This window comes from Mytilus galloprovincialis, chromosome 3 (genome assembly GCF_965363235.1).
Source record: "Mytilus galloprovincialis chromosome 3, xbMytGall1.hap1.1, whole genome shotgun sequence".
In the NCBI taxonomy this organism is placed as follows: Eukaryota; Metazoa; Mollusca; class Bivalvia; order Mytilida; family Mytilidae; genus Mytilus; species Mytilus galloprovincialis.
Genome location: NC_134840.1, coordinates 42953968 through 42976687, shown reverse-complemented (window position 1 = coordinate 42976687; position 22720 = coordinate 42953968). Strand labels below are relative to the sequence as shown.

At 31.5% G+C, this 22720-nt stretch overlaps 1 protein-coding gene across 1 annotated transcript in view; it reads left to right on the top strand.

Moving 5' to 3' along the window:
- The window catches only part of LOC143066258 (usherin-like), a 96636-nt gene that overhangs the window by 26012 nt on the left and 47904 nt on the right, over positions 1-22720 (top strand). Inside the window, exons 18-41 of the mRNA XM_076239250.1 lie at positions 705-849; positions 1109-1336; positions 3328-3459; positions 3921-4052; positions 6434-6552; positions 7254-7431; positions 7694-8116; positions 10015-10239; positions 10940-11020; positions 11532-11714; positions 12053-12166; positions 13658-13827; positions 14228-14357; positions 15064-15251; positions 15538-15685; positions 16008-16322; positions 17534-17713; positions 17986-18136; positions 18276-18415; positions 18636-18772; positions 19099-19234; positions 19849-20148; positions 20483-20701; positions 20931-21122. Of these exons, the coding sequence (XP_076095365.1) occupies positions 705-849; positions 1109-1336; positions 3328-3459; positions 3921-4052; positions 6434-6552; positions 7254-7431; positions 7694-8116; positions 10015-10239; positions 10940-11020; positions 11532-11714; positions 12053-12166; positions 13658-13827; positions 14228-14357; positions 15064-15251; positions 15538-15685; positions 16008-16322; positions 17534-17713; positions 17986-18136; positions 18276-18415; positions 18636-18772; positions 19099-19234; positions 19849-20148; positions 20483-20701; positions 20931-21122 (4366 nt within the window). The remainder of the gene's footprint in view (positions 1-704; positions 850-1108; positions 1337-3327; positions 3460-3920; positions 4053-6433; positions 6553-7253; positions 7432-7693; positions 8117-10014; positions 10240-10939; positions 11021-11531; positions 11715-12052; positions 12167-13657; positions 13828-14227; positions 14358-15063; positions 15252-15537; positions 15686-16007; positions 16323-17533; positions 17714-17985; positions 18137-18275; positions 18416-18635; positions 18773-19098; positions 19235-19848; positions 20149-20482; positions 20702-20930; positions 21123-22720) is intronic.

Genomic DNA, 22720 nt, shown 5'->3' with positions numbered 1-22720 from the left:
TAAATTGTATGACTTTTTAATGCTTTGTACATAGTATTGGAAGAATAATACTCTGTAAGAACTTTATTTCTTTAGTAAAATTTCAAGTTGTTCAGTGGTATTGCTTTAAAAAAGTTTTTCCTGTATTTCTTAATTGTTGTTACAACTAATGCTTATGATAGTGTTCTCTTTCCCAGCTGTTAGTTACAACTAATGCTATTGATAGTGTTCTCTTTCCTAGCTGTTAGTTACAACTAATGCTAATGATAGTGTTCTCTTTCCCAGCTGTTAGTTACAACTAATGCTATTGATAGTGTTCTCTTTCCTAGCTGTTAGTTACAACTAATGCTTATGATAGTGTTCTCTTTCCTAGCTGTTAGTTACAACTAATCCTTATGATATTGTTTTCTTTCCTAGCTGTTAGTTACAACTAATACTTATGATAGTGTTCTTTTTCCTAGCTGTTAGTTACAACTAATACTTATGATAGTGTTCTCTTTCCTAGCTGTTAGTTACAACTAATGCTTATGATAGTGTTCTCTTTCCTAGCTGTTAGTTACAACTAATGCTTATGATAGTGTTCTCTTTCCTAGCTGTTAGTTACAACTAATACTTATGATAGTGTTCTTTTTCCTAGCTGTTAGTTACAACTAATCCTTATGATAGTGTTCTTTTTCCTAGCTGTTAGTTACAACTAATACTTATGATATTGTTCTCTTTCCTAGCTGTTAGTTACAACTGATCCTAACATCACTACACACACACTACATCAATTGGAACCATACACAAACTACACATTCAAGATACAAGTGTGTAACCATGTGGGATGCATCAACAGTACAGATAGCCATGGGTCAACATTACAAGCCAGTATGTATGAGATTTGTCTTGAACATTTTACCTATTTCAAATTTTCTTTCATGGTTGATTCTGAACTGTCCTAGTAAAATGATCTTTTACATCTTTTGTGTAATAAATTGAGAAATAATATAACAATTTATTGACGCAAAAGTGTGACAGGGTATAATAATATTTCAACATCTTTTCAAAAACGATCAAATTGTTATAATTATAATGACTCAAATCTATAACATTTCATTCTATCTGTAATTTTATTTTCCAATCATAGTTCCAGAGGGATTTTCCAAACCACATATTGACAGTTTGAGTTCTACTGTAATTAGAATATCCTGGTCACCACCACTGTTGTTAAATGGTCCACAACCTCTTTACTCGGTACAGAAAACAGAAACATCACTTAGTTTTCCAGCAAATGTTATACAGGGAACCAGATTTCCCGGAGGAGGATATTATAAGTTTCCTGCTTCTATAATTCCTTTTAATGTTGGTTTTACTGGTAGGTTTTATACAAACACTTAGATATTACAAAACCTAAAAAATTTTGATAAGAATAAGTTTTTAGCTCACCTGACCCGAAGGGCCAAGTGAACTTTTCTCATCACTTGGCGTCCGGTGTCCGGCGTTGTCCGTCGTCGTCCGTCGTCGTCCTGCGTTAACTTTTACAAAAATCTTCTCCTCTGAAACTACTGGGCCAAATTTAACCAAACTTGGCCACAATCATTATTTATTATCTGAAATTTTCAGATGAATCGGATAACCGGTTGTTAGGTTGCTGCCACTGAATTGGTAATTTAAAGAAAATTTTGCTGTTTTTGGTTATTATCTTGAATAATATTATAGATAGAGATAAACTGTAAACAGCAATAATGTTCAGCAAAGTAAGATCTACAAATAAGTCAACATGACCAAAATGGTCAGTTGACCTCTTTAGGAGGTATTGCCCTTTATAGTCAATTTTTAACCATTTTTCGTAAATGTTAGTTATCTTTTACAAAAATCTTCTCCTCTGAAACTACTGGGCCAAATATAACCAAATTTGGCGGCTACAATCATTATTAGGGTATCTAGTTTAAAAATTGTGTCCGGTGACCTGGCCAACAAACCAAGATGGCCACCATGGCTAAAAATAGAACATAGGGGTAAAATGCAGTTTTTTGGCTTAAACTCAAAAACCAAAGTATTTAGATCAAATCTGACAGGGTGTAAAATTGATTATCAGGTCAAGATCTATCTGCCCTGAAATTTTCAGGTGAATCGGACAACCCATTGTTGGGTTGCTGCCGCTGAATTGGTAATTTTAAGAAAATTTTGCTGTTTTTGGTTATTATCTTGAATATTATTATAGATAGAGATAAACTGTAAACAGCAATAATGTTCAGCAAAGTAAGATTTACAAATAAGTCAACATGACCGAAATGGTCAGTTGACCCCTTTAGGAGTTATTGCCCTTTATAGTCAATTTTTAACCATTTTTGTAAATCTTAGTAATCTTTTACAAAAATCTTCTCCTCTGAAACTATTGGGCCAAATTAATCCAAACTTGGCCACAATCTTCTTTTGGGTATCTAGTTTAAAAAATGTGTCCAGCGACCTGGCCATCCAAACAAGATGGCCACCACGGCTAAAAATAGAACATAGGGGTAAAATGCAGTTTTTGGCTTATAACTCAAAAACCAAAGCATTTAGATCAAATCTGACAGGGTATGAAATTGTTTATCAGGTCAAGATCTATCTGCATTAAAATTTTCAGATGGATCGGACAACCCGTTGTTAGGTTGCTTCCCCCTGAATTGGTAATTTTAAGGAAATTTTGCAGTTTTTTGTTATTATCTTGAATATTATTATAGATAGAGATAAACTGTAAACAGCAATAATGTACAGCAAAGTAAGACCTAAAAATAAGTCAACATGACCAAAATGGTCAATTGACCCCCTAAGAAGTTATTGTCCTTTATAGTCAATTTTTAACAATTTTAATAAAATTTGTACATTTTTTCTAACATTTTCCACTGAAACTACTGGGCCAAGTTCATTATAGATAGAGATAATTGTAAGCAGCAAGAATGTTCAGTAAAGTAAGATGTACAAACACATCACCATCACCAAAACACAATTTTGTCATGAATCTATCTGTGTCCTTTGTTTAATATTCACATAGACCAAGGTGAGCGACACAGGCTCTTTAGAGCCTCTAGTTTATTTTGTTAGATCCACTTTCTGGTGAAGATAAAATGCCATGTTTTAGGTTCTAAAAATAAATGCCTATGCTTTAAGCTGTATTAATAAAATTCATTATTGACTAACAAATTGAATATATAAGTGTGAAACAAAGGACCATAATCCATAAAGAAAATAATCACATTGATGCATTTCCTAATAATTTCTATGATCATACATTGTTACTGTTACTTTTTCAAAAGAATTTGTGGATATTTTTCTATGTGTTTTAGTATAAAGGAGTAATTTTTAATATATTTTTTTATTCAGGAATAAGGTTTTGGTTTAGAACAAAGACAACTGATTCCCTGCTGATGTTTGCTGGTTCTGTGGGGAATCAAGATGAATTTATTGCTTTGCAGTTTAAGTCTGGTCGTCCTTGGTTTCTATTTGACCCACAAGGTAAGTTTGTTCTAAGCTTAGTATAAGGTTTAATATTTTTATATAGAGGAAATTAGTTGATATTATTGAATTTACAAATGTACATGACATCTTTTCCTTTCAACTTTACTAAATTTACCGTATTCTTTAAAAACAATTGTAATCAAAGGTAAAAAGTAAAATAAAAAAAATAATGAACTCTGAGGAAAATTCATAGTGGGAAGTCCCTAATCAGGTACAGAGAATAAAATGCAAAAATGATATACCAGCAATACATAATATGATAGAGGTGAGTTAACTTTTGTGTAGTATAAGATACAATGTGAAATAAAACCAACATGGTAATGTGGTCAATATGGTGTCTGATTTATTTAATTGATGAGTCTTCATTTTAGTCAAACATAACTAAATGAGTTTGTTTATTTTTAAGATCCATTTCCAGTGTGGAAACCCTAATAATACTAATATTGATTTTTGTTTAGGCTGCACGTCCTATGTGGAGATCGATCCACTTATGGATGATGATCGCACATATAATGATAATGAATGGCATTATCTGCGAGTGATGCGTGACAATGAATATTCCATGATTCAAATTGACAATAAATATCAAGGTTTGAAAAGAATGCGGTTTGCAGTGAAGCACTGATTTGCCCAAGCATTACATGCCTGCTGCTAGTTGAATAGTTTTGAGTTCAACTTCTTTATTTTACTTTCTTGGCAAAATATCACATTTTATCAGCGCTTTAACATTGGTATTATTAATAGGACTTATAAATATTTTGGCTTTAAACATCACTGAAGAGACATTAATTGCTGAAATGTTGATCTATTGCAGTAAAATTGGTTCTGTTAATGTTATAAGAATTAATTCAACTTGTAAAGTTAGATATTTTATCAAACAATTATAATAGAATGTTATACTAGACATTTAGGAGAAATGGAAAAGAAGTTGAATTCATTGAAATAGAAGTTGATAATGACTCACAAAAGTTTTGCACTGTTGTTTGCACAAGGTTGTGGCCATATAGCACTAAATGTTTGCTTTTCTGAGAAATAATAAATATAGTGGATTTTTTTTAATGAAATTATTGATTGAGGCAAAGAATGATAGCCATTTTAAATGTAAAAATATATATAAAAACAAAACAATTTATAATGATAAAATATGAGTACCAGTTATTCAATTAATTTATTTTTATCAGTTTATGTTTGGCTACTTTTTGTGCAATTACAGCATTGCAAAATTTTTGCATTTATTTGATCTTTGATTTTTGGTTTTCTTTAAGAATTGTACTTTAAAAGCTAACAGTTCTTGATGCATTCATCTAATCTGTTAGTCAAGAGACATTTACAAAGAACCGGAAAATCCCATGTCTTCCTTATGATAATATGCTTGTGTCCTTTACAATTTGAACCATACTGCAAATTAATCACTTATTCTCAGAAAAAATACATTTGTGTCAAATTGTGTGTGTTTGCAGTGATAGTCACATAGTTAAGATACACTTGTGTGAAATGGTGATTTTAATTATATTTATTATTTTCCATCTTAGGAAGTACATGTAATAATTCTGATTTTTTTTAAATTTGTAATACTGTACATACTTCAGATTACACTAATGGCTGAAATACTGCAATTTTATTCCAAAGTTTTACAATTCTAAAAGATATTATGTTAGATTTATTACATGTTCTTAAAATAAACCTTTTGCATATGGTTGATGTGTGCAAACTTAATAGTATAGAAGATTTTCCAGAAAAACTGAAATGAGAAAATAATAATTCAATGAATTAAGAAACTTTTATTTCATTCGTATGTTTATACCCATAGCTATATGCAAAAGGTGATAGTTTGTTTTGTTATGTTTATGTAAGATTTGTATCAATTCTGTTCTGAAATCTGAATAATTAACACAAATTGATTCCTAAAATCGAAATTCTTTCAAAATTGCAATTTTTAAAGAGAGAAAAATCTAGTGTCCTTTGATATTTTGAAGACCCCTAAAAGTTACCTGGTGATCAAAATACAATGTACAAATGTAAAATTGAACAAGGTGAATTTTTCATGGGATTCAAATTACCATAGGTCACTGGTATAGAATAAAATAAAATTTGGCTTTATTATTAAGGTGTTTCAAGTAAAAACCTGACATTTCATAATAAGAATTGTTACAAATCCTCACTTTAACATGTTTATGCATGATAATTTTGCATTGTTCAGGTTGTTCATCATTTGTCACGCCAACAAATGATGAAGGATTACCATATAATGATCAAGAGTGGCACTTTCTGGAGGCAAAGAGAGAGGGTAAAATTGCCAGCATTTCCATTGATGTCAGATGGACAGGTTTGACTTAATATGATTAAGATGCTTGATTTCATCAAACTTCATAAGCAAGTTTGCTGGCAATTCTTATATTAATGTATACTCAATAGTTATATAATTCAAATTTTGAAGAAGTAAAAGAGCTTTGAAACATACATTATTAAAGTAAATTTTGAGTAGATCAAAGCCTTTAGAACATAATCAGTACTGATCTCTAGGGTCAGATAGTCAACTTTTTGAGATATCAGAATAAGGCCTTTATTTTTGTGGGAATTCAGTGTTTACACATATTGTCACTGGGGAATTAATAAATAATGAAAAAAAATAGTTTCTACATTTTTTCAGAAATTTAGGATGACAAACCCCTCCTTCCCTCCTCAGAACTGTTTATTTTTACATTGTGAAATATTTAAGTATGTAAATTATATGAGTATTTAGTCGTGATTATTTCAAATACAGTCTGCGCATGCAAAGGTAGTTTAAACAAAGCATTACTTAAATAATTAATAATTAAGAGTATGCAAATTAATGTTTCCATAGCAAATTTAATATGTATATTGATGCAGTTATGAAATTTATTAACAAACTATTATCAATCGTCTTACTTAGTCTTTGTACTTAAAGTTCAGATTTCAAGAAAAAATACTGTGTTTTGTTTTCTTTTAGGTGTCCGTGAAAACACATGTGCAACAGGGACTATTATTGGGCCAACATCAGGTCTCTATATTGGAGGTGTACCTAAAAACTTTGTCAGGAGAGTAGGTGGTCCTGATTCTAGGAAACAGGTATGGTACCATGTGGGCTGTGACATCAATTTTATTTTGTTATGAAGGCTAAGGTGATACATCATTTGTTTCTTTTACACAACTGCATAATCACAATATGCACCAGGTTGACCATTGATAATTGTTAAAAAAATCAGTGATTTTCTCATTTATTGTTTTGATACACTTTTCAATGTTTTGTTACAAATTTGTTTCAAACATTTTCTAAATATTTATCAGTTCCATTTATATATGATTTATTTTAAGTAAACTGCATATTTGTTAGCTATATACCTTACATGGTAGTCATGCGGTCTTGATACTTTGTTTATGATTTGTTAGCTATATACCTTACATGGTAGTCATGCAGTCTTGATACTTTGTTTATGATTTGTTAGCTATATACCTTACATGGTTGTCATGCAGTCTTGATGCTTGGTTTATGATTTGTTAGCTATATACCTTACATGGTAGTCATGCAGTCTTGATACTTTGTTTATGATTTGTTAGCTATATACCTTACATGGTTGTCATGCAGTCTTGATCCTTTGTTTATGATTTACCAACATATAAAGTCATTTAAATGAAAATTATGATTTTTAGTTTATATACAGATCATATTAAAACATATAGTATGCTGTCCTTGTTATGTGAAATAGTATTAAATTCAGACAATTTTTCCTTTAACTTCAGATACAACATATCTTTTGATTATGTTTCAGGTTTTGGAGAAGAGTTTCCAGGGCTGTATCAAAGATGTTGAGATATTACAACAGCTATACCCTGTAGAAGTATGGGAACCTTTAGATTGGACACAAGCTGAAACATTTGAATTAGCTTTTGCTAACTGGCAGGGATGTCCTACCAATTTGGACTCAGGTGCACATTTTATGGGGCAAGGTAATTTTACTCGTATGCAGGATAACTCAGTAATATTTGGCTGAATTAGTGGATATGTGAGGTATTGGTTAATGAAACATCAATCCTACAACAAAATAAAACCAGTAGAAACATCTAGATTTCTATTACTGTAAACCAACTTATTTTTGCAATTTGCTCGAGTATAAAAGTAACGCGGAAATAAATCGACAAGAATATGTAAAACTCAGATCTTTGGGCTTCTCCTGCTTCTTTAAAAGACATATATCATAATCTTTTTAAGGGTATCTAACTTTGCTGTGGAACAGATTAGAAGTAAAAGACGTCATCGGTCTCCATCTTACCATGAGGACTGACATGAAAACTGGACTGTTGTTCTTTACTTATGGTGGACCAGGCCTTTACTTTTATTTAGGAGTGATAAATGGTGCACTACATATGCAGTTTTCTAATAATGTTACAACAGGCAGTGTAACCTTCAGTCGTTCAGACATTTCTTTGTGTGATGGTTATTGGCACACAATTGCTGTAAAGAAGACAAACCAGCAAGCAGAGATTACAATTAACTCAATTACTGTGTCTAATGGAGATTCAAATTTTAATCTCAAGGTTGAAACTGTTTCCCCTGTTTTTATTGGTGGAATACCTGACAACTCTGAGGCTACTCAATTTGTCAAAGATAATGGTCTTACACTGCCATTTGTAGGTGAGTCAATTGTTATGCAGGGAGAGATATATATTGAAATAGCCATGAAAATAATTATTCAGCTATTTTATTATGACTTTTCATATTGGAAACTAGAACGTAAAAAATTAGATTTAAAAATAATAAGATTAGGTTAATTGATTCATGGATAGATGGTTAGCGTCTGTGAATAAAAGATAGCTTTATACAAATATGAATGAATGAATAGTTTATGAGAAGGTTATCTGAATATATACAATATACTGTGGATTCATTATTATTCGTTGGATACCAATTTTCGTGGATTTTGTGGGCACAGTCAAAACAGTTTTTCTTAATCCACGAAAATTGGTACCCACGAAAATAAATGAATCCACAGTAATGTACATCGAGTATTACAGTGCTTATCCAGTGACCTTTGGGGTATCACAATAGCAATGGCCAAAACAGTTTACCAAATTGCAGTTAGATTTCTTCTCCAACTAACTGATCAACTGGTAAAATGTATTAGCAGATTGCTCAAGTGAAATGTTGTTAGTATGAAGTGAGTGCTGTGAAATCAAAAGTAATACTTACCATCCAGATCCAGTTAGTTAATATCTTTGTCATTTGTTTCAAACACAAAAATGACTTACTAAAGTATGAGTCACTGAATAAGAAGGTCTAATTTTGACATGGAAACTTCTATCATAAATAGATTTTATAAATAAATAGTTCAAACCATTGTTTTGTAGATGTATATTTTATAACTTTGTCTTCTGAGACAAAGTTATTGTGTAATTATGATTCGTATAATATTTTCTATACAAATTACTGATCTGCTGGCATTAAAGGGAAATAATTTTTATTGAGTTATTGTACACTAAAAAATTAACTTCTGATTTTGCCTACAATTTTTTTCAAAATTTTAATCATCTTAAAAATAAATTTCGTTGTTTCTTTTCAAAACAGGGGATAAAAGTTTAATAATCATAAAAGTAATGTTACAAACAAATTAAATGAGGAAAGCTGATATTTGTCAGACAAAAATTGTGACAACATTTTGCTGATTTTCAGTAATGTAAATTATTTCCCTTTAATGGTAGCAGATAAGTAATTGCTTTAGAAAAAAAAATCCAAATTACAATTATGCACTAACTTGTTGTTGGAAAACGGAGCTATTAATTATAGACTTACAAAACAATGTTTTCAACTATTTATTTATAAAATCTATTTATGATAGAAGTTTCCATGTCAAAATTAGACATTCTTATTCAGTGACTCATATTATAGTAAGTCTTTTTTGTGTTTGAAACAAATGACAAAGATATCAACTAACTGGATCTGGATGGTAAGTATTACTTTTGATTTTACAGCACTCACTTCATATATACTAACAACATTTCACTTGAGCAATCTGCTAAAATATTTTACCAGTTGATCAGTTAGTTGGAGAAGAAATCTAACTACAATTTGGTAAACTGTTTTGGCCATTGCTATTGTGATACCCCAAAGGTCACTGGATAAGCACAGTAACATAAAGATTCAGTCAGCCAAATTGGCTTATGATACACTATTATGTTTTCTCTTTAAGAAATATAAAGCTTATGCTGTGCAGTGGAAATATATTCGTGGAAAGATGGTTAGAGTCCATAAATAAATGATGGCTTTATACAAGAATAAAGTTTATGCTATGCATTGGAAATATTGGTTGATTCATGGAAAGATGGTTAGAGTCCATAAATGATAGCTTTATACAAGTATAAAGTTTATGCTATGCAGTGATTGTACCTGCTATATGATGATTTTGTTCAGTTTCTTTGCTTGTATGATTATTTTTTTCTCTCACTGCAATCAATTTTGGCTTTCATGATTCACTGAGCAATGTAGCACGAATTGTTAGTTATAATATAATTTTGTCCTGTTCTGTGTATTTCCAGGGTTTGGTGGATGTCTTAGAGATGTAAGAGTTCAGAACTACATTCCATTTTTTTACCCTGTTTATTTAAACTTTGTGGTCAGTGCTGTGACGTTATCAAACGTCAATTTAGATGGCTGTTCGCCTTTTCAAATACCTTCCAGGACTTGCAGAGAAGACATTTTAGACTACATTTACAATGGAACAGAGTATTTATATGAGGATAAAAACTTAACTCCATATTCAGGTACACTTTGCTTTTAGTTTGCACATGCTATATCGCTGTATGCATTGTAATGCACAGTTAGTTCTCAATAAATTCTTTTCCTAAAACTATAAGTCTTGATGTGCAGGTGCAGACTACCAAATTAATTGACAAAATACATATGTTCTACTGGATAAGGGAAAACTTGGTTATAGTACTGTGTTGTTGATAAGGTGTGGAGAAGTGGGTAATTTTGTAATCAACATAGTCTGAAGTTTTCAATGCAAATCAATGAAATTTCACAGCAGTATTGCATATATATTGTAGTTATGCAGATGCTATTTTGAATTTGTTTGAGGAATTTTATCTCAGACTTTTTAAGAAATTTTTTCCATAAGAATAAACAAAATTTTATGTAATCAACTCCTCTTGCAGTTTTTAACCCCCATTTTTTAAACTTTGCAGACGTTTGCACACCTATCAAGTTATTTAAAAATATGTTAAAATTCTTTAATTTTATATACGGTATTTGAATTTTCATTAAGACCATTCTCTACTGTTCAAGTTACATTCCACACAACCAAGCCATATATGACACTTTGATCCATTTTACTTTTTTAATTTTTGCAATACATCTCTCAACTGTTTTAAATTTTTCATTTTAGTTGTTAACTTGGAAAATCTTCTATAAATACCTATACAATATTCTCAAAAATGACATGTTATCTGTCTTTCTTTACAGATTACTTGTACAGAGTGTACGCCAATAATCAAGCTGGGCATGGCATGAGTCCTTGGTCTTATGGCAGAACTTTAGAAGGAGGTAAGAATATAGAATACAAAACAAAATTTATCTGATCCAACAACTTGTTAATTTCTGATTGAGAAGCAACTCAATCTGAATGAGAAAAAATGAGAAGAAAAACCTGACATAATATAAAAAAAAACACAAGGAATATGGGATTTTCATACATGACATAAAATCAGTACATGGGGAGCAAAAACACACATATTAAGGGCTGCCAAGTCTCTCAGATTTTCATTTTTTTGGCAGCATTTTACTTTAATCTATTGTATTTACTCTTTGATCTTTACAATTTTGGTCAAATCTCAGGCATTTGAATTATTAAAAGTTGTTAGAAGTGAAACATATTCTTTCATTTCCTCAAAGCTATCTCAAACAGAAAAACATTCATGCAGCTAACTTAATAAGATGAAAATGACCATCTTGATTCTAGTTTGCCCTCAGATCATTTTTCTTTAAAGTTTAGGTCATAGAACTCTAGCAAACTATAAATAAACCACTTAATAAAATGCTTGTTTTCTTTTGACAGCTCCTAAAGGTTTATCAGCACCCTATGATGTAGTAGTTGTAACAGGTTATGTAATCACTGCTAAGTGGAGGCAGCCTGATCTTATATCGGGTCTCCTACAAAAGTATGTTTTACTTGCACATAACATAGAACATCCTGACATTCTACCTGTGGAAGCTGAATATGACGATAAAACCTTTCAAGGTATTTCAAACTTATGTACAGTAATATATTATTTGATGGATCTGCTTGATAAGTATTCCAAAGAATTAGTTCAATAAGGACCATTTATGCATCTAATCTTTTTTAAAAGTCAATTATCCAATATAAATGAGAAGACATTATCAATGTCTCTTCTACTGTAATTAATCACTTGTTGGACCTGGTGGAAATACTCCCTGCTTTCTGATTCTTTGAATTAAGGATAAAAACATGTTTTACATCACAAATTTTCTATGAATAGGAATTAGATGGAATTCTGAAATGACAAAAAAATGTTAAATAAAGGCTTGAATAGTTAATTTTCTGTATGTACATTTCAGGCCAGATAAGTAATGCCATACCCAATACAAACTACAGTGTTAAGATAATGGCTTGTACAGGTGGAGGCTGTACTGAGAGCACTGATGGTGTCATAGTGTTTACTAACCAGGAAGGTGATTATCATAAAAACTAAGTACAAGGTTTGAATAATGATACATTTATTATTTTCCGCTTTTACAAATCATTTCCATTAATTCTCCTTTTTTCTCACAGGTAATTGATGATTTCTTGTTTTATCTAGGTATCATTCAAAGTCTATACAATGTAGACAACTCTATCTGGCAATTGTTATACATTTATGTATATTTCAAATTTCTTTTGTGAGAAAATCTGCTAAATCAAGTCAAGAAACAAACTAGAACTCTCAAACACCTCTTTGAGCTTTTAATTGCCTGTTTGTTAATTGAAGTAATAAATTACCCTAAACTGCCATGAGACTTGTTTTCTTGCACATTTTTTGTCTTGTGTTAAGATAAGATAAAAAGTGTATGTATTTCCTAGGATAAATATTTTGCTTGTATTTCTTTACAGACATTAAATTTTTTAATTAGGGTCCCGCCAAAGGCGGTCCCCTATAGTGATCAGTCTGTCCGTCCGTCCGTCCGTCTGTCCGTCCGTCTGTCCGTCCGTCTGTCCGTCCGTCCGTCCGTAACACTTTGTGTCCGCTCCATATCTAGAGAACCATTATGATTTCATACTTAATACTTTACATGTTTATTAACCACCACCAGAGGGCGTGTCATGATGTATGTACAACTTCCTAGGTCAAAGGTCAAGGTCAAAAAACTTTGGTTTCAGTTGACAACCCTGTGTCCTGAGGTGAAGATCGTGTCCGCTCTATATCTTGAGAACCGTTATGATTTCAAAGTTTATACTTGACATGTATATGAACCAACACCAGAGGGCGTGTCATAATTTATGAACGACTGCCTAGGGCATAGTTCAAGGTCAAAAACTTTGGTTTCAGTTGACAACCCCATGTCCTATGGTAAAGATTGTGTCCGCTCTATATCTTGAGAACCGTTATCATTTCAAAGTTTATACTTGACATGTATATAAACCAACACCAAAGGGTGTGTCATAATTTATGTGCAACTTCCTAGGTCAAAGGTCAAGGTCAAAAACTTTGGTTTCAGTTGACAACCCCATGTCCTATGGTAAAGATCGTGTCCGCTCTATATCTTGAGAACCTTTATTATTTCAAAGTTTATACTTGACATGTTTATAAACCAACACCAAAGGGTGTGTCATAATTTATTTACAACTTCATAGGTCAAAGGTCAAGGTCAAAAACTTAGATTTCAGTTGACAAACCCATGTCCTATGGTAAAGATACAATTTTTTAATGCACATTATTCACAGCGGGGCCCACAGAGATGGCTCCCATCTCAATGATATCTAGTTTTTTTTATTAGGTGTTCCATGTGGTTAAAGGAACATCTCATGAAGTTTCATTGTGGTTTCTTAACCCTTTGTTTTATTATGAAAAAGACTTTTTGAAAGATTCTTAAAGGTCTTTATAATCAGTCCCCTGCCATTGGACCACTACTCTAATTGATTGTAACTTTTCCCCCTAGCAAATGCTTTCTGTTATGTTTTTACAGCACCAGAAGATGTGCCTGCTCCCACAGCGTTAGCAGACATTGATTCCATGACATTGATGTGGCAGGATCCAGGGAAACCTAATGGGTTAATTACAGGGTATTTCCTGTATAAAGACGCAGAACTCATCTATACCGGGGGTGAGAGAATGTTTAACATCTCAGACCTACAGGTAAATGTTTTCTTATTTAACATGTAATATTCATTAAATACAATATAAGTATAAGTTTTGTGGATTAGAATTACAGGGTTTTTGAATAAAATAAATAATTGTCTGAATCAAGAGCCTGTGCTTCAATGGAAACTGTGATGGCATAAAAAATTATAGCTAAAGTTAAAGTACAATCATCATTTATTGAATGAAAAAAGTATATACAGTTATTAAAAAACTTCTATTAAAAGCCTGTTGCATTCAAGAATATACACAGCCCAGAAATTTCCTTTGCTTATTATATCTTATTTTGTTCAAAACACCTATAGCTAACTAGATTTATGCTACATCCAGTTCAATGGTAGAGTGTACTTTCGACCTATTGTGGCTGTTAGTAACTATAAATCGGTCTATTTTGTAGGTCTATACATCTTATCAGTTCTATATAAGAGCCTGTACTATTGTGGGATGTACAAACAGTCCTGTAGCAGCTCTCAGTACTTCCCAGTTACCGCCATCATTCATGAAAACACCTCAACTTACAGTTTTAGGTAAGTATTGACCAGGAAATTTCAGGAAATTGCATTACTGATATATCTAAATATGATTGTTTTACTTTAAGTAACATTCTGTTAAGAAAAATAATGTTGGTGTTAAAAATAGTTATCCCTCAGTATAAACTAGTAATTATTAGATAAACCTTGAGGATGATAGCTTAATTGCTGTATCTTATTTGCACCAAGATATTGTTGTCTATGCAGAATGGTAGTTTTCAATAATTAAGGAGGTGGCCCATGGGTCTTTCAGTGATTGGATCATATGATGTTGAAAATCTTGATAAATACAGATATTCAATTTCATTTCATTTAACTACCTCTTGGTACAAATTTTGATATAGGAACTTTCTTGTCTGAATGTATAAAACCTAGGAAGCACAGCACAAAGTTACAGCTTTCATCTCATCTTTATCTGAATTGGGGCAATGATAAGAAGTTAGTTAATTTAGTATTTAATGGATCCTTTTCAATGTAAAATGTTGACTCTCCATTATGAGTGAAATATCAATACAATATCCAACTCACTAGGGGTGTTTAATTTTATTTGAAGTATAGTTTGATGCGCTCTTCCAAGAAGCTTTGCCCTTTCACAATAGCAATGGACAAATTCTTTTAAAGATTTAATAAATTTATACTCTATTATATTCTATCATGGAAAGATGCATTTACATCATGATATAACAGAAGACTTGTACTGTAGGTACAACAGAAATAGAAGTAAGATGGGAAGAGCCACAACAACTGAACGGTGTTTTAGAGAGATATGTGATATATGTCTCACAGTTTCCTGTAGTAAATGGTCATGTTGTGTACAATAATTCAGATTTCTTCACTGACTTTATCATTTCTGAGTTATTACCAGGCACTGTTTATTACATCATAGTAGCAGTAAGTATGTTTATTGTTTTGACAATTACAGTTAATTTATAAATTTCTATTGTTTATCATTGAGAAGCAATATGAGAATTTTGAGTCAAATTGGTGAACATAAATTTGACAGCAAATGCCCCTTTAAAAAACAGATACCATTATCCAATTAATAACATTTGGATTATCTGATAAAATATCTTTATTTCTGAATGTTTTTTATTAGCAAGGTAGTCCATGCAATCCAATAATTGTATATACCACACAGTTTTATAAACTGCATAGTTGTATGTTCTTTTTTATTTAGGCTTGTACAGGAGGAGGCTGTACACTGAGTTCCCAGAGTACTATAAGAACAGAGGAAAGCTCACCTGAAGGAGTTGAAGAGCCCACAATTATCTCCCTTTCATACTCAGAACTGAATGTGACATGGAACAGACCATTAAGACCAAATGGTATAAACTGAGAAAAAAAAAATCATATATAGAGTCATTTTTCTAATGACTACAGATATTTGAAGTTAATTTGTCAATAGATTAAAAATTGATGTAATTTAGATGAATTTATATTAAATCTAAGAACAAATATAATGGTATTGGTGATTGATTTAATGTGTTAAATTGCCAAAAGAATAATGTTTCTAACAATTTAATGGAAGACTTTTATTTTCAAAAACAAATTGAATTTCATGATATATACCAGAATAGTAAAATTCAATTTTATTCTCGAAATTAATATTAAATACCATCATACTGATTTCAATTTATCTTTTTTCAGGTCACATTACAGCATACTTTCTATATCATAATGAAGTACTAATTTACCAAGGTCTATTGTTTAGTCATCTACTATCAGGACTAGAACCATTCAGTCTACATACTTTCAGAGTAGTGGCTTGTACTGTAAAAGGTTGTGGGTCCAGTCGATTGATCAATGGTAGAACCCTTGAGGCTAAACCTAATGGTTTTGTTGTTATGGAGGCTAAGATTCATGATTCTAGGACCATAAGTGTAAAATGGACCCCTCCAGACACTCCAAATGGATTAATTCATTATAATATCTTCTTAAATGGATTATTTTATAAAGATCCAGGTGAGATCAAATTAGTGCAGAATTTTTTAATCACAATAATTTCAAATCTGATAGTACAAATATAATGAATTCACTTGTTTTGTTTTCCAATTAAACATTTATGAAAATTGTAGAGAGTCTTATAACAAAAACACTTTAGGGACTGCTGCAGAAATTTATTAATCAACATGTTTCGTCGCCTAGGGCACCGTCATCAGGATAAAACAATACATAAAATCATGCTGAAGTACAAAATTGGGTTGTAAAAATTTAAACGTCACAATGTGACAATGGTAAGTAACGTTATAAATAGCAACTGAAAATGAAAGCTCATTGTAAGTATGTAAGTAAACTATAAATAGAAATTAAAATAAAATGATTTTGTTGTGAAAATGTTTGTTAAAATTATTCTTCTAAAATGTGTATCTCCTCTTGCATCGTGGAAAGAATAATACAATAAGTTGTCAGGCTGTGTATAATTGTGTGTTCATTCAAATTTCTTCCCCAAAATATATGACATTTTACCAGCAATCCCGTACCAATTTGACTGGCTTCCCTTGGCCAGAGGTACTGCTTCCAATCCTGTCAGGAATGCTGTAAAATTTTTCGGTCGCCGAGAGTAAAGGACAAAGTATAAATATCACTTGTCTATGCTGAATTTTAACTATGCGTTCGATCATCAAACTATCGGGAATGGCCAGTAATCTGTAAAAGTGGTTGTGTCTCGAGAGTATGTTGATTAACATATTTTCGGGAGCATCAGATTGAATTTGAAGTATACGAAATCGGGTGCATTTAATTTCCAATGAATTCTGTAAGAGAGAAATAATTTCCAATCACTGTTCTTTTCCCCATTAGGACTCATTATTGGTTAAGAATGGTCTATTATAATTTATTTCTTTTCTTGTGTTGGATGGCAGCATTATCGGAAGGTTCCTGTGGGTGCCTCACCAAAATATAACTTTGTTTACTCTGTGAATGGCTAGTATGATTAGCACTGGTTTATGAAAATTGTATAGAAACATTTTGATATTTAACAATTTTTAGAATAAAAAACAAATTGATGATATGACAATTAAATTATTATAGGCGACCATGGTATATGCCCATTGTTTAGCACATATGGTGACCTTTAGACATTTATTGTTACCTTCCTTGGTCATTGATAGATTCTTGTTTAATAGGCAATCATACTATATCTCTTTATACTTATTTTTATGGGCTTATTTCAGATAATTGGGACTACAGTACTATCGAGGACCGTAGAAGTGTATACAACAACACTGTATCTAACCAGTGGGTACAGGTAACACCTGTTATACCTATGTCTACCTATAGTGTACAGGTGAATGCCTCTAACACAGCAGGATATATACTCAGTAATACTCTACAGTTAGATATGCCAGAAGGATGTAAGTTATATTTTATCATTATTTAACTCATTTTTGCACACATACTGTTTACTGTTCATATCATTAAGATTTTTGGAGTAATACTAGATTGAATAACACATATTTTTAAGCAACATCAAATTGTTTTTTAAACTGATTCAAAATCAGGAGAAAAAATAGAAAAAGATGTAAATAGATAAGTCAATAATATTTATCCTCTATTTTGATAAAAAGATAGACAGCTTACTTTCTTTTTGATAGTTTAACATTTCGAAATACTTGAATACTTTCAGCACCTGATGGTGTAGAACCACCTACTGTAATATCACAGACATCGACCTCAGTCACAGCAACATGGTCCTCAGTTGGTAGACAGAATGCTGGAGATGCACCAGTTTATGTTATACAATTTAGAGATCGTAACAACTCTACTATTGTCAAAGAGTAAGTCATTCTAAAATGAAATAATTAGTACAGATGTTTTAACATGATGTTTCATACAATTTATTATAAAGGAATATTTCATTTGTTATGTTAAAATAATTTGATATTTTATGGTAATTTAATATCCTTTTCTTTACAGTATATTTGGACCAACAACATCTTACATCTATACTAAGCAACAGCTACAACCCTATATGGAATATGACTTCAGGATAAAGGCTACCAACAGTCAAGGTTCTACTTATTCTCCATGGGTGATGATTGTAACTTTACAAGATAGTGAGTTGATTCATTAAGATATTTTCTAAACACTTTGGTCCCCAAGGAGGGAGACAGCTTTAACCACCATTGGTTCACATGTTTTGAATAATTTCTATTTAGTTCTAATAAAATTTTTATGGGATTTATTGCTAATTTTTTTAAAACATATTTCAGTAGGTCAATTTTCATGCCAAAAATGTTTTTCATTGGTAAAAAATTAGGTCATTGTTTTTTTCAGAACCAATAGGACTGGATCCTCCAATGATAGTAGATATAGGGACCAGGTCTGTCAACTTGACATGGCAGGCTCCCTTGATAAGTAATGGATACATAGCTGAATATAAGATATATGTGAATGGAATACTTGCAAAATCAGTAAGTAATTGTAGATTATATTTCAAAATTTGTTATTAATAAATTGAATATACTTTATTACTTAATTTTTTATTTTGGATTCCTGTAAACATTTATTTTACTCTTGACACAAATTTTTCAAAAATATAAAAACATGTTTTGAAGCAGTGCTGTTTTACTGAAAAAAAAACAGGGAAACATAAGTTTGCTAGACTTGAAGGTATATAACACTTTTTTAAATTGGAATTCGTTTATTATCTTACACAAAGACAAAAATTTTATGTTTTGCAATACTTCATTGATCAGAAAGCATAAATTCTTAATATTTTACACAAAATGTATTTAAGGCTACATTTGATGAAATGCCACTAACAATAGAAGACTTAGCACCATTTGAACTGTACAGTTTCATTGTGGAGGCTTGTACATCTGGAGGATGTACCAACAGTAGTCTGTCTAATATTATCAGGACTTTGCCTGACTGTGAGTTTTATCGGTCCATTATTTGCTTATTTTACATACTTGTCAAAGATGTGATAATGGAATTTTCGGTGAAATTTTTCTCTTTTATTGAAGATTTTCTTGAATATATTTAGTAATAAAGATGAGATAAAAGTTAAAGAAATAGAACTTTTCACATAAAAACTATAAAATAATTCTGATGTCATAAAAAAAAACACTTTTCAGATTTTTGTTAACTCACCAATGCACTGCTCCTGTGTATGTATGAAAGGTGATGTGTGGTAAACATCAATGAGATAACCCAGCAACACAAAAAAGACCAAGACATATGTAAAAACAGAAGATGTGGTATGATTGCCAATGAGACAACTCTCCACAAGAAACCAAATGACACAGAAATTTAACAACTAAAGGTTGCTCTACGGCCTTGAACAGTAAGCAATACCCATACCGCATAGTTGGCTATAAAAGGCCTTGAAATGACAAATGTAAACAATGCAAATGAGAAAACTATGTTCATCTTACAAATGATCCCATGTGTATCAAATGCATGTACCAACAATTTTCAGGTCATGTTTTAATCTGAATAAATAAAAGTTAGTTGAATATACAATTTTGAATGTTTCTTATTTCAGTACCAGAAGAGTTTTCAATGCCAACCTTGACCTCTCTGACCCCAACTTCAGTTCTTATTACATGGTCAGAACCTGTACATCCAAATGGTTTGATTAGTGAATACATCATAGAGCGCTATTCATCAGAAACACAATCAAATCCTGTAGTCATTACCCAAATATTGCCATCAACTGACCTAGCATATGTGGATGAATCTGTTGAATTATCTCCCTTTACAACTTACAACTACAGAATTATGGTTAGAAATGATGCAGGGGCAACTTTTACACCATGGTCAGCTGTTACCACAATGTCAGCTAGTAAGTGACAAATTCATTGTTTAAAAGCAAAAGTTGTTCGATAAGAATGTTTATGATTAAAAACTCTAGAATTATTCGTTATAATATAAATGATTTTTATCTGCGATTTAAATGTTAAACGAAGGGTATAAATTTTAATCCCCTCTTCAGTTGTGTTAATAAAAAAATATTGTTGTCTAGGGAATTACATATATTCTGAAGTAATTTTTTGAATTCTGAAAAATATGCATAATAAATGTTTGCTTTGATTAAATTAACTGTAAACTAACATTAAAGTTTAGCTTGTACATTTTTAAAATTAAAATTGACGAATTCTGTAATAATTTGCATTAAGAACCAAGTGAATTGTTGCCACCAGCAGTACAGAAAGTTAGTCCTACATCATTAGAAGTGACATGGCAACCACCAAGAAAACCTAATGGTATACTGGAATACTACACAATCCGATTACCTAATCCTAGTGTTGAGATCAGGAATACAAGTTTACAGACTGTGGTGATTGAGGATCTGTTTCCATACACACAATTTTTTATTACTCTAACAGCTTGTACAGGTAATAGATGCCTTTCAATCAATTATATCTTTTGTTGAATGCATATCTAAGTTTTAAATGTGCCCCTTTATACATGCAACTAAATAGGAAAATAAAACTACCCCTACATTAGAGATACATGCTCATTTTTAAAATTGACAATAAATTAGCAAAATAAGAACCATTTTCATTGGGATTTTACATCGGAATATTTTCTGTATTTTTATATATGAATTATTTTTCTATGCAGATGCTGGATGCACTGAAAGTACAGTTGTTGTTGTAAGAACTGATGCCACAGTGCCTGAGGGACAGGACCCACCTCTCCCTATAGTGGTATCACAGACTATCATATCTATAGCCTGGTCTTCACCAAACAGAGACAATGGTCCAAATATACGATATGAACTCTCTAGAATGAAACTCAGACAACCTTTAGAAGGTATGAAGTAACTTATTATTAACCTATAAATGGCACAGTTATTTATAATTCAATACAGCACATGCACACAATGGGATGACAGTCATTGTTTAAATAGATTATTATATTCCACTCTAAGAGGAAGGCTGTATTGTGATCACCTTGTCATCTGTATGTCTATTAATCTGTCTTTTCATCTGTCTTTTCATCTGTCTATTCATCTGTCTTTTCATCTGTCTATTCATCTGTCTATTCATTTGTCTATTCATCTGTCTATTAATATGTCTATTCATCTGTCTTTTCATCTGTCTATTCATCTGTCTTTTCATCTGTCTTCATCTGTCTTCATCTGACTATTCATCTGTCTATTCATTTGTCTTTTCATCTGTCTATTAATATGTCGATTCATCTGTCTTTTCATCTGTCTATTAATATGTCTATTCATCTGTCTTTTCATCTGTCTATTCATCTGTCTTTTCATCTGTCTATTCATCTGTCTATTCATATGTCTTTTCATCTGTCTATTCATATGTCTTTTCATCTGTCTATTCATCTGTCTATTCATATGTCTATTCATCTGTCTATTCATCTGTCTTTTCATCTGTCTATTCATCTGTCTATTCATCTGTCTTTTCATCTGTCTATTAATATGTCTATTCATTTGTCTTTTCATCTGTCTATTTATCTGTATTTTCATCTGTCTTTTCATCTGTCTATTAATATGTCTATTCATCTGTCTTTTCATCTGTTTATTCATCTGTCTATTCATTTGTCTTTTCATCTGTCTATTAATATGTCTATTCATCTGTCTTTTCATCTGTCTATTCATCTGTCTTTTCATCTGTCTTCATCTGTCTATTCATCTGTCTATTCATTTGTCTTTTCATCTGTCTATTAATATGTCGATTCATCTGTCTTTTCATCTGTCTATTAATATGTCTATTCATCTGTCTTTTCATCTGTCTATTCATCTGTCTTTTCATCTGTCTATTCATCTGTCTATTCATATGTCTTTTCATCTGTCTATTCATATGTCGATTCATCTGTCTTTTCATCTGTCTATTCATCTGTCTTTTCATCTGTCTTCATCTGTCTATTCATCTGTCTATTAATATGTCGATTCATCTGTCTTTTCATCTGTCTATTAATATGTCGATTCATCTGTCTTTTCATCTGTCTATTCATCTGTCTTTTCATCTGTCTTCATCTGTCTATTCATCTGTCTATTAATATGTCGATTCATCTGTCTTTTCATCTGTCTATTAATATGTTTATTCATTTGTCTTGTCATCTGTCAGATGAATAGACAGATGAATAGACAGATGAAAAGACAGATGAATCGACATATTAATAGACTATTCATCTGTCTATTCATCTGTCTGTCTTTTCATCTGTCTATTCATCTGTCTATTCATTTGTCTTTTCATCTGTCTATTCATATGTGTATTCATCTTTCTTTTCATCTGTCTATTCATCTGTCTTTTCATCTGTCTATTCATCTGTCTTTTCATCTGTCTATTCATCTGTCTTTTCATCTGTCTATTCATCTGTCTATTCATCTTGTCTTTTCATCTGTCTATTCATCTGTCTATTCATCTGTCTATTCATATGTCGATTCA